The sequence below is a fragment of the Phyllobates terribilis genome, unplaced genomic scaffold (genome assembly GCF_046119375.1).
Source record: "Phyllobates terribilis strain yellow unplaced genomic scaffold, ASM4611937v1 Scaffold_1__5_contigs__length_1240528914, whole genome shotgun sequence".
Classification (NCBI taxonomy): Eukaryota; Metazoa; Chordata; class Amphibia; order Anura; family Dendrobatidae; genus Phyllobates; species Phyllobates terribilis.
This window is the reverse complement of record NW_027362761.1, coordinates 1145582228-1145597207: the sequence shown is the minus strand read 5'-3', so window position 1 is coordinate 1145597207 and position 14980 is coordinate 1145582228. Positions and strand designations below refer to the sequence as shown.

Below are 14980 nucleotides of genomic sequence, written 5' to 3'. Positions count from 1 at the left end.
CGTGTGCTGTACGTATTTTTGTTCAAAGGACCCATAGACTTATATTGGCACTTCATCTGTGATACCGAAAAAAAATGGATAGGTCTCCTTGAGCTTTGCACGGACATGTGAATAGCACCATAGATTTTAATGGGCATGTGTTCTATCAAATTTTTTTTTTTTTTTCATTGATAGAACATGTACATGTGAATGAAGCCTTAAGCTTTATTCCGTCATCCATTCATCACGGTCCGTGATTCGCCCACTGACAGCAGGTTTCCCATCCCAAACTCAATAGCCTCATAGGCATATATGATACTGACAAATTAAGTTCAGGAGTCCTGAAACCATTTTGTGCTTTTGAGTGATGCAGTGTGAACTTTGTACTGGTAAGCCGGTGCACGTTATACGCAGGGCTGTGGAGTCAGTCTGTGTCCATTTTGGTGGAGTCAGTATAAATGGACCGTCTCCGACTCCTAAAAAACACACAGGGAAGGAATGCCTACACTCATCTCAGAACTGCTGGAGTGAACAGGAAAGCAGGATTAAGGAAAGTACTTCTTAAAGCATATCTAAACTTTCAATAAACTGTGCATAAATCAATAGTCCAGTATGTGTTGTCTCTGTTTGCTTGATGTTTTTAGTGTTTTTTTTTTTTTTTCCTCTTGGCTTATACATATATTTTATGTTCTATCTAAATAGCTTGATTATTGCATCATAATAATGATTAAAAGCCTGATGTTACCATTTTACTACAGTAAATTTATCACTTAAACATGAGCCATGTATGAAGGAGCCGGAGTCTGTGTCATGGAAATTGAGGAGTTGGAGTCAGAGGTTTGGCTTACCGACTCCACAGCTCTGATTATACGGACACTGGAGCAGATTTATGACACAATATCTGTCTCTGCTGCAACGAATCAAAGATCAGCTTATATTTTTCAAGAGCAGAATTCCAAATGAAAGCTGCATGGTGATTGGTTGCTAAGGACAGCAACGACAGGGTGATGCAGGCACACTTTATACAGACCCATATCAACCAATCACTAAGCAGCTTTCATTTTGAATTCCGCTCTTGAAAAATAGCAGCTGATCTGTGATTGGCTGCTAATCTGCTATGTTCATCAAAGACAGATTTTATGTCAGATTGAAGCAGATTTATGACACTATTTGACATAAAATCATCTGTTTTTTTTTATTACAAACAGGAAAAACAAAAATGGCTCCCATTGTAATCGGCTTCATGAAATTGCTATTTGTATTTACAACTGTCATCTTTTCATGGCTAAAGATCGTCATAAAGTGCTGGTTTTCCCAAAAAACATCTAGTTAATAGTTCGCTACTCCTAGCCGTCCATCACGTGCTGTGTATTTTCTCATTATGTCCTTTCTTAAAGGGGTTTTCTGTGAAATTGCCGCTCACTGTCCACATGACGTGGATGTGACTATAAAGGGCTACTCGGCTTATTAATTTTTACGATTTTAATCCTTTAACAGCCTGTGACGTACATTTTCGTCATAGATCAGGGCTTTATGGATCAGGTTCAGGAGCTGAGCCGGCAGATGCTGGCTGTGTTGCATAGCTGGCATTTGCCTGTAACGGTGGTGGCCGGAGCTAGCACTGATTGTTGCTGTTAACCATTTATATGCTGCAGTATGTCACTGAATTGACTACCTATTTGCAGGTGACTGCAATAATTTCCCCCTATTTAAAATCCTCCCCCCACCCATTTTTTTCAGTACAGTTCATGGTAAAATAAATGGCTTCACTCAAAACTACATTTTTCCTGCAAAAAAAAAATTCCTCATATGGTTGGGTCATTGGAAAAATCAAAAAGTTTTATGGCCTTGGAAGAAGAGGATGAAAATATGAAAGTGCAAAAGACCAAAAAATGTCTAGGTCCTTTTGAAGGGTTAGAAAAAGGATGTAATGAAAGGATATACTATATACTAAAGGCGAAACTGTTGCAAAATGTAGTTAAAAAAATATATATATACAGTAAAGAGAACTTTTCACAATTACGTCTAGGATTAAATTAATTCCAATCATTTCTTTGTTATATTTCCGAGTCCTCCAAAGTATCTTTTTTTTTTTTTTTTTTTTTAATAGCTGACTGCAATGCAATACGGATTGTGGGGTAACAATGACATTCTGTTGGTGATTATCATTTGCGTAGCTGTGACATGGTAGCTGCTGTAATTCTGTCCGCCAGCTGTAGACTGTTCTCGAAATACCGGTTTGCAGTCCTAAAAATAAGAAATTCTAGCCGTACATATGTAAAGTATTATACAAATGTGCGCAAATCCGTACAGGATAATCGTTACTCCAAGGCTTGTTCAGTACAGCTGGCCATACACACATTAAAGTAACAGGTATAGCTACTGACATCCGGGACAACGCTCTGCCATCGAGCCTTAAGGTGGTCCTAAACCTTCGATACCGTTTGACCGAACACTAGTATGGATGACAAGCTATCTCTTCCCGAATCCCCTGCATACAATAAAGCTTGTCGTGACTGATCATTTCTTCTTTATGGGTGGAGCGGAGTAAGCTGCTGCCAGATTCTACTGGCATTGGCCTATTTGCCTGCTGAACAGAAGGATCGGAAAATAAATCCTTATGTCCAAGGAGAAAGTTATTAAGAAGGATCGGAAAATAAATCCTTATGTCCAAGGAGAAAGTTATTAGGTCTTAGTACACATTATATGGTTGTTGGATCACGGCAGATATGTGATTTTCCTTTTGGGTTGTCTGTGGGCACTCTAATACACTGCAGAAGTTCTGTACAAAGTAGACGAGATTTTGCCAAATCTTATCCACTATGTTAAATTAGTGGTGAATTATTATTTTTTTAGCAATTTGCATTGCTTGGGGTGAAATCTACAGCGAATACACAGCAAAGTCTGCGACAATCCTCATTATATAATTTATGCAGATTTTGCAGATTTGTCACTTTTTTTTTTTTTTTTGCCATAGATTCAAGGTAAAATTTAGCATTGGATTTTTCTTGCAAAAATGTCCCATGTGGGCTTAATGTATGTATGATTTTTTTAAAAATAATTTTAAACTATTAAGACTTTTTCTAACCCATCCAGAAAGTAACAAAAAGTGGACCATATGCACAGCAATGTTGTTTTTACATTGCTGTGCTTTAATTTTTTTATTTTTTTTTTTTCACAATAATTATTCCGGGCAGAAACCACATGAAGAAAAAATTGTGTTCACATACCCTTACTTTAAGAATGCCAGGGTGGATTTCCAATGTTACCCTTTCACCATCTTTTAGGTGGAAGTTATGTACACGCATATTATAGGACTTTACACATGTCAGAGTAAATTGAATTCCAGATTTAAAACCTGTACCATGTCGAAAGTGAAAATGCTCCATACCTCCCCTAATAATTTTTATCTTGTCTTGTAGAAACATTTTTGCACGGAAAAAGAGCATCCAAGTGGAAAAGCAGAATGAAATCGGATGGAAATTATTTGGAAAAGTCCCTCCTCGTGAATCTCCGCACGGCAACCCCCGAAAATCACAAAAGGTATCTGTCTACATTTATGACGTGATATTCTCTTTCCTGTTCGCTGTGACCTCGGGGCTCTAAAATACAGAACTCAATAAAATCTGAACATGCCATTTATGCCTCTAAGCACAGGACCCATGCAGGTGTGGTCACCAGCTATTTAAAGGGGTTTTCCAGGCTAAATGTTGACCTGGGCCTTTAATCAACAGGCTGCTATACTCAGCTGCTGTCATACCGGTGGGTCCACTGCAGGACCACCCACAGGAGCGAAAATCCCAGAAAGTGCCGCTATTCTTACTCTGCTCACTTTCCCATTGGGAGGGGAACGAATCCAGTGGCCTCATGTCTACTGATGTCTACTGATGTCTGCTTGGTCGCTTGTGCTATTGGGACAGGTGCACAATATCTGCAGATCGCTCGAGCAACCACACAAGTATCAGATGTCATCAACCCTGCTCCCCTCCCGAAGTGGAGTTAAGTGGAGCAGGAATACCCCTGTAAAGAGTGAGTATTCTTTGCGTGTTTTTTTTCTTTAACACCATTGCAGTGTCTCCTTAAAGGGGTTGTCCAGTCTTACGTTTCAAATCTGTAGTCTTTGCGGCTGGTGCGTGACCGCAAGCATCTGATTTGCATACATGTGGTCACATGCGGACTAGACGTGCAACTGTATTGAGCGAGTACCCTCACGTCAAGTCGTAATGTGTCCGGAAGTATGCAAATCAAAATTGACTGATTATAAAAATTAAAAAAATTTAAAAATAAAAAAAAAAATTTGCCAAATTAAAAAAAATACATTTAACTCAAAAACATGATTTAAACAATAGATTATTTCCTGATGACACATTAAATTTAACCCTAAGGTTTTCTGTAGAATTATTACAGGTAGAGAACCTCATGCGTTTTGGCTTTTTTTTTCTTTTTTTAATTGGTTTAGTATCAAGAGATGACATATAAAGAACTCCTCATGATGGTTCATGAATAAACTATAATGAACTGTACTGCCTGAATTATTAATGTTGCTGCTCCCAGTTCACTCAGCCTTTGGTGTGATGCTCTAAGATCCATCTTCACATGCCTGTGCTGAAGACGCCAGGGTAGATATGTTTTATGTCCTAAATACATAGAAACATTCTACCGTGTATATGCCCTTCTGTATAAATGATGCCAGGGTCGCTAGGGGAAAAAAAAAAATGTAAAAATGCTTGGGGTGGTATGTTCGCACAGGTTGGACATGCAAAGTTTTTTATGGTTGCAAAACCCACAGCGTGCGAACAATGTGGGTTAAATTTTACAAAATTTCATCCATGTGCTGCAAAGAGCTAAATGGAATCTGTGGATCTTACCCTTTCATAACGCACAGTAAGAAATGTGATAAATTCTGCAGTATTTCTGCAATAAAATCGGCACACTTTGCAGCCACGTTACCAGTATGCACTAAGTTAGCTCCCTCTAGTGGTGACAGCGGGCAGCCAAGTATGTTCTGCTTTATCAGCACAGTTTACCAGCGAGCAGTCTTCTTTTCCAGCTACCTAGGGCTTAGTGAGCAACACGGTGACCAGATACATTGGTACTGCTGATGATTCTGTAGAATCTGTCAGTCACATGATTGCCGACTCTCTGCCCATCATAGATCAGCAAAGCCAGAGACTTCTGTCACTATGGAGAACCGTTTTCTCCTATAACTGGAACTTTTATGGGTGCCCCTGTTACAGTGGGGGAAAAAAAATGTTCCCAGAGATCTTTTATGATAAATGTATATGTGTGTTATATCATTTACTCATAATAGTATACACACCTCTGTAACCGCTAAGATATGAAAACATTGAATATATGAAATTTGGACAGCGTTACTGCACTTATAAAAATAAAGGTACTTGGCTCATAAATTAACCAATTCATGTGTGCCCATCAACCACGGCAAAGGTGACCTTTCTTTGATGGGACCCTAACCCTAAGGGTGCTTTCACATTGCGTTCTATGTCCCTGTCGGGGCATACATCCAAAATCCTCCGCAAAACGGGGTTCAGATGTATGTGGTGCACTTTTTTTCGGGAGTGTACAGGAGGTGGACACTCGTACGCAGTCTAGTATGTGTGTGTCCACCTCCTGTAGGTGTACCCTCCCGAAAATGATGCACGGCTGAGCTCCCATTCGCTCTGCTGTCACCATTAGTCTACGGCCCCGTCGGCGGATGTGTCCGGACCCAGTTTTGCGAGGAATTTCGGACGTATGCCCCGACACAGTACGTAATGTGAAAGCACCCTAATATTAAACATGCCTCTTCCGGGTTATAAGCCTACAAATTTAAAGGGCATCTAGGATCCAGCATTGATATAACACCGCCATAGGCTGATGGGAGGATTGCACACTCAGAAAAGGAGGCAGTCACAACCTCCAATAGTAAACGAGAAAAAACTAACCCCAGCACCAATGAACAGAATGAAGCAAGTGTGAACAGTTGCATATATGTATAAAACTTGCAAAAAAAAAAAAAAAAAGTCAACGCAAAAAATCCTAAAAAAAAAGTTTTGATAAATATTTGTTATTACATATAACCCAAAAAACTACACACACGGAGCATCCACTATACCACACTAACCTGCAGAGTTAATTCAACAGGTTATTTGGTGTGAAGGCGTTGATGATGTCGCGTCTGCCCATACCTGCCAGGACTCGTGTACGCTTGGCAGGTATTATGCACATGCCCCGTGCTAATAAATAGGACGGGTAAGAGACAAATACAGATCGGACTCTCCGGCTCTTCAGCATCCGGATTAATTGACTTAATTAGGAATTTAATGAATCTCGCTGTGCATATAAAAATGTATTGCTAATAAGATTGGGCAGCCATCGCCTATCATTAACTTTGCTTTGTGCTGTGAAAATGATTGTTGATCTTCTTTGTACATTGCCGTAATTATTGTAATATTGGAATGAGAAATTCCCAGGACTGAAAGACATCCGAGGGTTGGAATGATAACATATGAGATGAGCCATCATGTAAGATGATCTACCTGATGATCCACACTATTATTTTATGTAAATTGGGCATAGATTTATTAATATTCAGATCCACATTAGGACAAGCATTTCTAATGATGCCAGTACAGGGTTAATGCATGCCACGTCATCGCAATACAGACCACGAGAGAGCTTCCCCTGTATACTATGACATCAGTGTATGAAAGTTATTTGCACGGTAAAATGCGGTGATGTCCCAGTACAGAAACCATGCAAATCTTAATACGGCAGATGCAGCCAAAAGGCTCCCTGGTAAAAACTTACCAAACTTCCACTTTTTTTTAAATTTAACGTGATTTGCAAAATTAAAATTACATTAGGTAAGTTTGTCTTCATGCATGTAAAAATTACATGTAGGTGATTTGCAAATACTCATAACTTTCCATGCTGGACAAAATAAATGCTCGATTTCGGCTCCATTCATTGTCTATGCAAGGAATAGCTGGGAGCCTGTCTGGTGTGGACACCTCCACCTCATTCAGGAGAAGGTTCTTCTGGGTTCCTCAGCCTTGATCTTGAGCTTTTTGGGGGTCCCACACCCATAGATCAGTGGTATCCCATCATTAAGGGCATTACTAAAGGGTTATTCCCTAAATACTTAGTTAAGCTTTGCATTTAATTTCCTTGTCCATCACTACCGGCATCTTGGAAATGGGCCGTCTTGGCTGCCGGGGGCCGCCTCGTCTTGGCTGCCTGAAGGAGTTCCAGGATCTCGCATTCTTCTTCTTTCCATACGTCATAACCCGAGGAGCTTTTGTAACATGAAATGTTATCTCGCCAGCCCAGCCGCCCTATATGCATTGTATACTTGGGAACGCACTGATTATAAAGGTTACTCTGGTCAATCACAATGTACTTAACCACGCAGCGCGGTTGTTGTTTGCAGTCTTCATAATGAATACACACTCCATGTTTGCTTATACTGTATGAACGTTGTCTTCTGAAAATGGTTAGCAAAGAAAATCTATTCTGCACGTGAATATACAAATCTGTAGGAGGCCTGTACAATACTGGGAATGTCTAATTAGGTTTTGTTTAACTAGTTAAGATTTTCTCTGCCAATTAAATTTCTTAGTATTTAGCTGGCACGAGGATTACCTAGCGTTTTTGGTGCATTTGCGCGCGGAAAAAAACAATGCAAAAACGCACAGTGTGCACATAACTCCAAAATTTTCTACTCAAAGGTTATGTTTTTCAGACCTCCCCATAGAGGCCACCACTAGGTGGAGCATAAGAGCTTACTGCATACTGACTATACACTGAGCTCGATGACCAAGCCGCCCCCCCCCCCAGTGGTGACTACAGGCCAACATATTTGCCAAACTAGCAACTTTTAAAGCTCTACTCCAGCGTTTGTTTCTTTTCTCCAGCGCTGGAGTGGCGCTTTAAATGTAAGTCCCCTGCCCCCATTCTTATACTCTCCCTCCAGGGTCTTCACAGTTTTTCGGCACTGCTCCAGTCCCGCGGCGCCATCTTGTTACCGTAGATTGAGTGGTCAGAAGCTACATCACAAGCTCTCAGCAAGAACGAGGCTCTCATAGACTTGTATTGAGTTGTGACCTCCGGTGCAGTGCCATGAAACACTGGATCTGCAGCAGGTCACTTTTCGCCAGAGAGAAGAGAGAGACATGCTGCAAAAGGATGAAGGCGGCAGCAGGTGAGTATGAGACAGCGGGCAGTGGAGCTAAATTTAAAGCACCACTTCAGCGGTGTAATAAAAAAAACCACTGGAGTGGTGCTTTAAATTAAGAAACTTTTTAACATTTTTTGTGTAACTCCTCTTTACTCACGGAAAGGTTCTTCTTGGGCTTAAACTTACCGTATCGAAAATGAAAGGCTTAACGAGACCCGATCAACACAAAATGACTGTTCAAACCAAGCGCTTCAGATTAGTTTAAGATCTTTATCCGTTCTAACTCTGGCTCCTGTAAAGCAATGAGGCTGGGTGGAGAGAAAGATGCAAAAAAAAAGTAGGTGGGAGGGTGCACCCAAATGTGGTCTCACTACGCCCCCGAGCTGAGTTTGGCCAGTGATTTTGTGCAGACACTGCCTACAAAACTACTGGACCCCATTCCATTTTATGTAACAGTCCCCACATATCATTTTAATGATGAGAGATTATACATTATAGAATTTATTTTATTTTTGCTCACCGGCTTTCGTGTGCCGTGCGGGGCCAGCACAAGGCTGCGACTGCTACCTCTCCATCCCTTTTTATATAGAAGAGTCCCGTTTTGGCCTTGGCTTGACAAAGGTTCATGTAGGTCTGAAACATGTTGCCTGGGAGCGCAGCGGATATTTCTTTTCTCCTTTTTTTTTTTTCTTTTTTTTTTTTAGTTTTTGTGCTGTTGTGTTCAATATTATTATTTATTTATTTTTTTGTGCCTTTTTTTTATACTACTGGATCAATAAAGCAATTCTTTTAAGAAGATGTGAGGGCATCTTTTGGACTGTTGATTACTGTGTTCTCTGATCATGAGACCCTTGGTCCTGTCTGGAAAGAAAAGTGGCGCCGCTGCGTTAAATATCTATGGGACTATGAAAATTTGGCTGATTTCACATTCAATGTAGGGACCACAATTTCCTGACCGACCTTGCAGGCATAGTAAGATTTTTTTTATTTATTTTTTGGCTTGTAGAGCCACTTTTGGCGTCCGTTCTTGTTACTGAGATGTAATGCCTGTGCAGTTCTTACAGTCCATAATTTCACCATTCTGGTACCGCCTGAGAATCCCTATTCTTCCACGATTGTACTGCAATTCTTAAAACCCACTTTATTTTTTTATTTTTCACACAACGAATATTTAAAGGTTTGCAATGAATTGGAAAGAAGTGGTCGCTGTCTTTTTAGAAATGGCGTCTCTCTTGCAAGTGCCGTATTGCAGTTCTGCTCCGTCGATGTGGACAGGGGTATTGCTGTTTTTGGCAGAAAGCCGCCACCTTTTTTAATCCCCCGCAAGGTCTTTGCTTTGGACTAAATTGAACGTATGGCACATTTCTTCTTGCGCTATATTTAATATTTGAATATACAGACAATTGAGTCAGCACAAGCATCGACAAAGGAGAGGCATAAAAATAGATGTTTAGAAGCTGCAGACCTGGTTAAGCGAGTAGTGAAGAAACGGGAGTGACTGCTGCATTATTAAAGCTGGTATGTTGGCGAGTGCCAAGACTTATATTTGTGTCTTCCTTCCTAGTCATGTGTGTTGTTTTTTTTTTTTTTTTTTTTTTTTTATGAGCGGAATTTCCTGGAAAATCCTTTCATCTGAAATTCCCTTGAATTCCCGGACTAAGTGACAAAAGTCCCTTTCTGAGTATTGGACTGTAAAACCTCATAGGTTGGGGGGTACGTGCTGTACCTGCGGGTATTGAGAAGATGCAACCAAGGTCTCACAAGGAGATTGGTTCATGAGGACTGGTCTGTTAAAACCCCAAATAAATGGATCTAAAATTAGGTGCAACATAAAGTGGCAGAATTCACCAAGTCTAGAGGCAATGTACTCCGAATGGAAGCGCTAAAGATACACAGTACAGACCAAAACACACCTTCTCATTTAAAGATTTTTCTGCATTTTCATGACTATGAAAATTGTACATTCACACTGAAGGCATCAAAACTATGAATTACCACATGTGGAATTATATACTTAACAAAAAAGTGTGAAACAGCTGAAAATATGTCTTATATTCTAGGTTCTTCAAAGTAGCCACCTTTTACTTTGACTGCTTTGCACACTCTTGGCATTCTCTTGATGAGCTTCAAGAGGTAGTCACCGGAAATGGTTTTCACTTCACAGGTGTGCCATGTCAGGTTTAATAAGTGGGATTTCTTGCCTTATAAATGGTGTTGGGACCATCAGGTGTGTTGTGCAGAAGTCTGGTGGATACACAGCTGATAGTCCTACTGAATAGACAGTTAGAATTTGTATTATGGCAAGAAAAAAGCAGCTAAGTAAAGAAATGGCCATCATTACTTTAAGAAATGAAGGTCAGTCAGTCTGAAAAATTGGGCAAACTTTGAAAGTATCCCCAAGTGCAGTTGCAAAAACCATCAAGCGCTACAAAGGAACTGGCTCACATGAGGACTGCCCCAGGAAAGGAAGACCAAGAGTCACCTCTGCTTCTGAGGATAAGTTTATCCGAGTCACCAGCCTCAGAAATCACAGGTTAACAGCAGCTCAGATTAGAGACCAGGTCAATGCCACACAGAGTTCTAGCAGCAGACACATCTCTTCAACAACTGTTAAGAGGAGACTTTGTGCAGCAGGCCTTCATGGTAAAATAGCGGCTAGGAAACCACTGCTAAGGACAGGCAACAAGCAGAAGAGACTTGTTTGGGCTAAAGAACACAAGGAATGGACATTAGACCAGTGGAAATCTGTGCTTTGGTCTGATGAGTCCAAATTTGAGATCTTTGGTTCCAACCACCGTGTCTTTGTGCGACGCAGAAAAGGTGAACGGATGGACTCTACATGCCTGGTTCCCACCGTGAAGCATGGAGGAGGTGTGATGGTGTGGGGGTGCTTTGCTGATGACACTGTTGGGGATTTATTCAAAATTGAAGGCATACTGAACCAGCATGGCTACCACAGCATCTTGCAGCGGCATGCTATTCCATCCGGTTTGCGTTTAGTTGGACCATCATTTATTTTTCAACAGGACAATGACCCCAAACACACCTCCAGGCTGTGTAAGGGCTATTTGACCAAGAAGGAGAGTGATGGGGTGCTACGCCAGATGACCTGGCCTCCACAGTCACCAGACCTGAACCCAATTGAGATGGTTTGGGGTGAGCTGGACCGCAGAGTGAAGGCAAAAGGACCAACAAGTGCTAAGCATCTCTGGGAACTCCTTCAAGATTGTTGGAAGACCATTTCCGGTGACTACCTCTTGAAGCTCATAAAGAGAATGCCAAGAGAGTGCAAAGCAGTCATCAAAGCAAAAGGTGGCTACTTTGAAGAACCTAGAATATAAGACATATTTTCAGTTGTTTCACACTTTTTGGTTAAGTATATAATTCCACATGTGTTAATTCATAGTTTTGATGCCTTCAGTGTGAATGTACAATTTTCATGGTCATAAAAATACAGAAAAATCTTTAAATGAGAAGGTGTCCAAACTTTTGATCTGTACTGTAGCTGTGTGAAAGCATGAAAAAAGAGTTTTCATGTAATAGGGTACCATATATTGATAGAAAAAAGTGACCGTATTTATGTTTTATCACCCTCTAAAAACATATCCAATTATGGCCTATGAGGAATGTTAAAGACAAGCATACACGAGTATGAATTAAAATCCCCCCCCCCCCCCCCAAAAAAAAAATAATTTTTTTTAATATGCCTGCTGGAGTAAATCAAAATAAACATGGATTGTCACTTTTGTGGCGTAAATTATTAATTTATCAGCCACGATCGGTCATGGCTCATTTCTCAGTGGTTTTAATATCCTTCCTCCCCAGGATGTAGTAGTACGTCATTGGAGAGAAGTGCAAGTGTATGGCGCAGGCTCAGGAGCTGAGTCCGCCTCGCTGTGGTCAGGAGTCTAGCCTCTAGCTGCTGTTTTAAACACTTAAATACTGCTGTAATGGCAGGTCTAGGACTCTAGATTTATTTTTCCCCCACTTTCTGTCTCTAAACAAGCTTGAAAGAAGAAAAATAAATCTATAGCTATATAAAAGGATAGATAGATTTTTTTTTGTTTAGATTGAAATGTAATGAATAAAAATTAAATGAAAAAAAAAAAAAATATATATATATATATATATATATATATATATATATATATATATATATATATATATATATATATATATATATATATATATATATTATAATATATAATTTTTTTTTTTTTTTTTTTTTAAGGTATATTGGAATCCGTCTAAAAAAAGACTAAAAAAAAAAAAATCTTTGGAATTATTCACTTTTGCTTTTAAAGCATTAGACATGCTGGTACTTGCAGTTCCCCAACAGATAGTATAGAGATGTAGTTAAATAGGGGAATTTAAAATCTATTTTGGTGCTCTGGCGGACTTGGCTTTGTGCTTCTCGTTCACATCCTGGCAGAGGATTCCCATCTGTCAGGATGAAGTCCCTGGAGTCAGGAGCCATAGCTGTGTGCTCTGTAGCCAGGCTTCTGAGCAGACACTGGAGCGAGTTGATTGGATGCGTTGTATCTGCAGCTGATTAGTATGGCTGTCGCAGGCAGCTCGCCCATCTCCCAGCCCTGTGTGTGCTCCTTGGAAGAAAGCAGCTGACAGCAGGGATGCACGTGACGGGCCTCTGAGGGCAGCCTGGCATGCTGTGCCGCGCTCGCTGCTCCCCCTGCTATGGGATTACCTGGATGCTCTCCTAAATGCTGGGGGCTCATGGTGATGCCGGTCCGGATGGGGCAGCAGGTTCGGGGTCTCTGAGACTGCAGCTTTCATGGTGAGTGACTGTGCAGCATCACTGTGTCTGTTACTTACTGTACTTTATGCAACATTTCCAGTGGGACGCTATAGCTGGTGGGCATCGCCCGCTCTGCCAGGTGACCTTGCATGGTGCAGGATATTTTATTATTTTTTATATAATCGGTAAAAGGTGTTTAGGTGTTTTTGTGCTTTTAATGATCCATCTCAGGATTTAGTTTTCCCTTTTGTACCATGTGCGGTACATATGGTGTCTCCTGGGTAATTAATGGAGCTGTGAAAGCGGAAAACTGCTGACAGCGCTCTGTACCTGACTGCTGTCCAGGCTGTGTGCGGCTGGCATACACTGGATGGCATGCCTGCTGTGTGCATAAAGTGGTGTGGTGGCATCCCTGCTCTGTGCCCAGTTACATGGTGACATCCATACTGTGTGTGTGCGCATCCAGTGGCACTTCCTCCTCCCTGCTCTGTGCCCAGTGGCATGGTGTTGTCCATAGTGTGTGTGGGTGTCCAGTGGCACTTCCGCATCACTGCTCTGTGCCTAATTGCATGTTGACATCTGTGTGCCCGGTGGGGCAGCGGCCTCCCTGCTCTGTGCCCAGTGGGGCGGCGGCCTCCCTGCTCTGTGCCCAGTGGGGCGGCGGCCTGCCTGCTCTGTGCCCAGTATAGAAGAGCGTCGCAACCCCCTTTTTAAGCAAAAATAATTTCGTACACTTGGGCCTGATTCTTTGCACTTTCTCTAAACCATTGTTATTGACATTTGTGCTTCCAGATGTTGTGCCAAATTCATCAAAATGAAAAGCAGCAAATTTAAAAAAAAAATAAAAAAATTCTATATATATCTCTATATATATCTCTCATGGCTTTTGTACTCTACAAGGGTGCAAAAAATAACACACTTCATTTTGAAAAATCGCAAATGATGCATTACGTTACAAAATCTGGATAACCAAAACTACATCTATAATCTGCCCCCAAAATAAAATTCAGACTTTTCACAGCTGAATATTTGGCGAGTTAATTTGTCCTTTTGATATTGGCTTATTCATTTCTTACTGACATCAGCGATTTATCATCTGCCTCGGTTGGGTTTTTCATGCTGTAATATATTGATTTATGAGCCACCGCTAAACGTATTGACTGGTACAAGAGCTGCCATTGTGTCATCCCTTTTCCTCCTTTTTTTTTTTTTTCTAAACTATTTACTTTAAGGCTTATGCAGTGAAATGACACCTCCAGCTCTGCTACATCTGCAGGATGAGCAGTGCATTTGCTTGCATCAGTTTCCTCCCTGTGAATCACTGTAGTTGGTTGGATTTACAGCCGGGATGATGCAGTCTGTTCTTCCTTCGGGACATGGATGAGTATATACACATGTTTGGTGTTTCATTTCAATTTTCTACCTTTTTTTTTCTTCAAAGGAATATGAAGACAGAGTTGGGCGAGCTTCAAAGTCTCCATCCCCAAAGCAGAATGTGAGGAAGAGCCTGGTGATCGAACCTCTGTCCACTACAGCGCTCATATTGGAAGACCGGCCGGCGTGAGTATATCATTCCATTATGCTGGAAAGTTTTTCAAGAGTGTGTGTTTGTTGTTTTTTTTTTTTTTTTTTTTTTTTTTTTTTTTAAGCGTATTTTCTTAAAACCTTCTGTTATTCCTCCTGGAAATATTTGACTAAATGAATGGATAGCTAGGTGAGGCTATCCCCTTATTAATAGAATTTGTCCATAAATAGTTGTCCAAATATTGCTGACCATGTTTGATAGGCCTATTTAGATTGGGGTAGGAGCATTTTTGGGAACACTCTATCTCCATTATCAATCTGTGTATCCGGCAATTGGCCAACAAACGGGCATAACGCTGTGTGTGTATGTATATGTATATATATATAATATTAAATAAATATATATTAAATAAAATATAATTATATATATATATATATATTAAATAAAATATAATTATATATATATTAAATAAAATATAATTATATATATATTAAATAAAATATAATTATATATATATATTAAATAAAATATAATTATATAT

At 40.3% G+C, this 14980-nt stretch overlaps 1 protein-coding gene across 1 annotated transcript in view; it reads left to right on the top strand.

Moving 5' to 3' along the window:
- The window catches only part of TBC1D14 (TBC1 domain family member 14), a 73173-nt gene that overhangs the window by 36139 nt on the left and 22054 nt on the right, over nucleotides 1-14980 (top strand). The window contains 2 exon segments of the mRNA XM_073661140.1: nucleotides 3402-3522; nucleotides 14356-14474. Coding sequence (XP_073517241.1) covers nucleotides 3402-3522; nucleotides 14356-14474 — 240 coding nt within the window.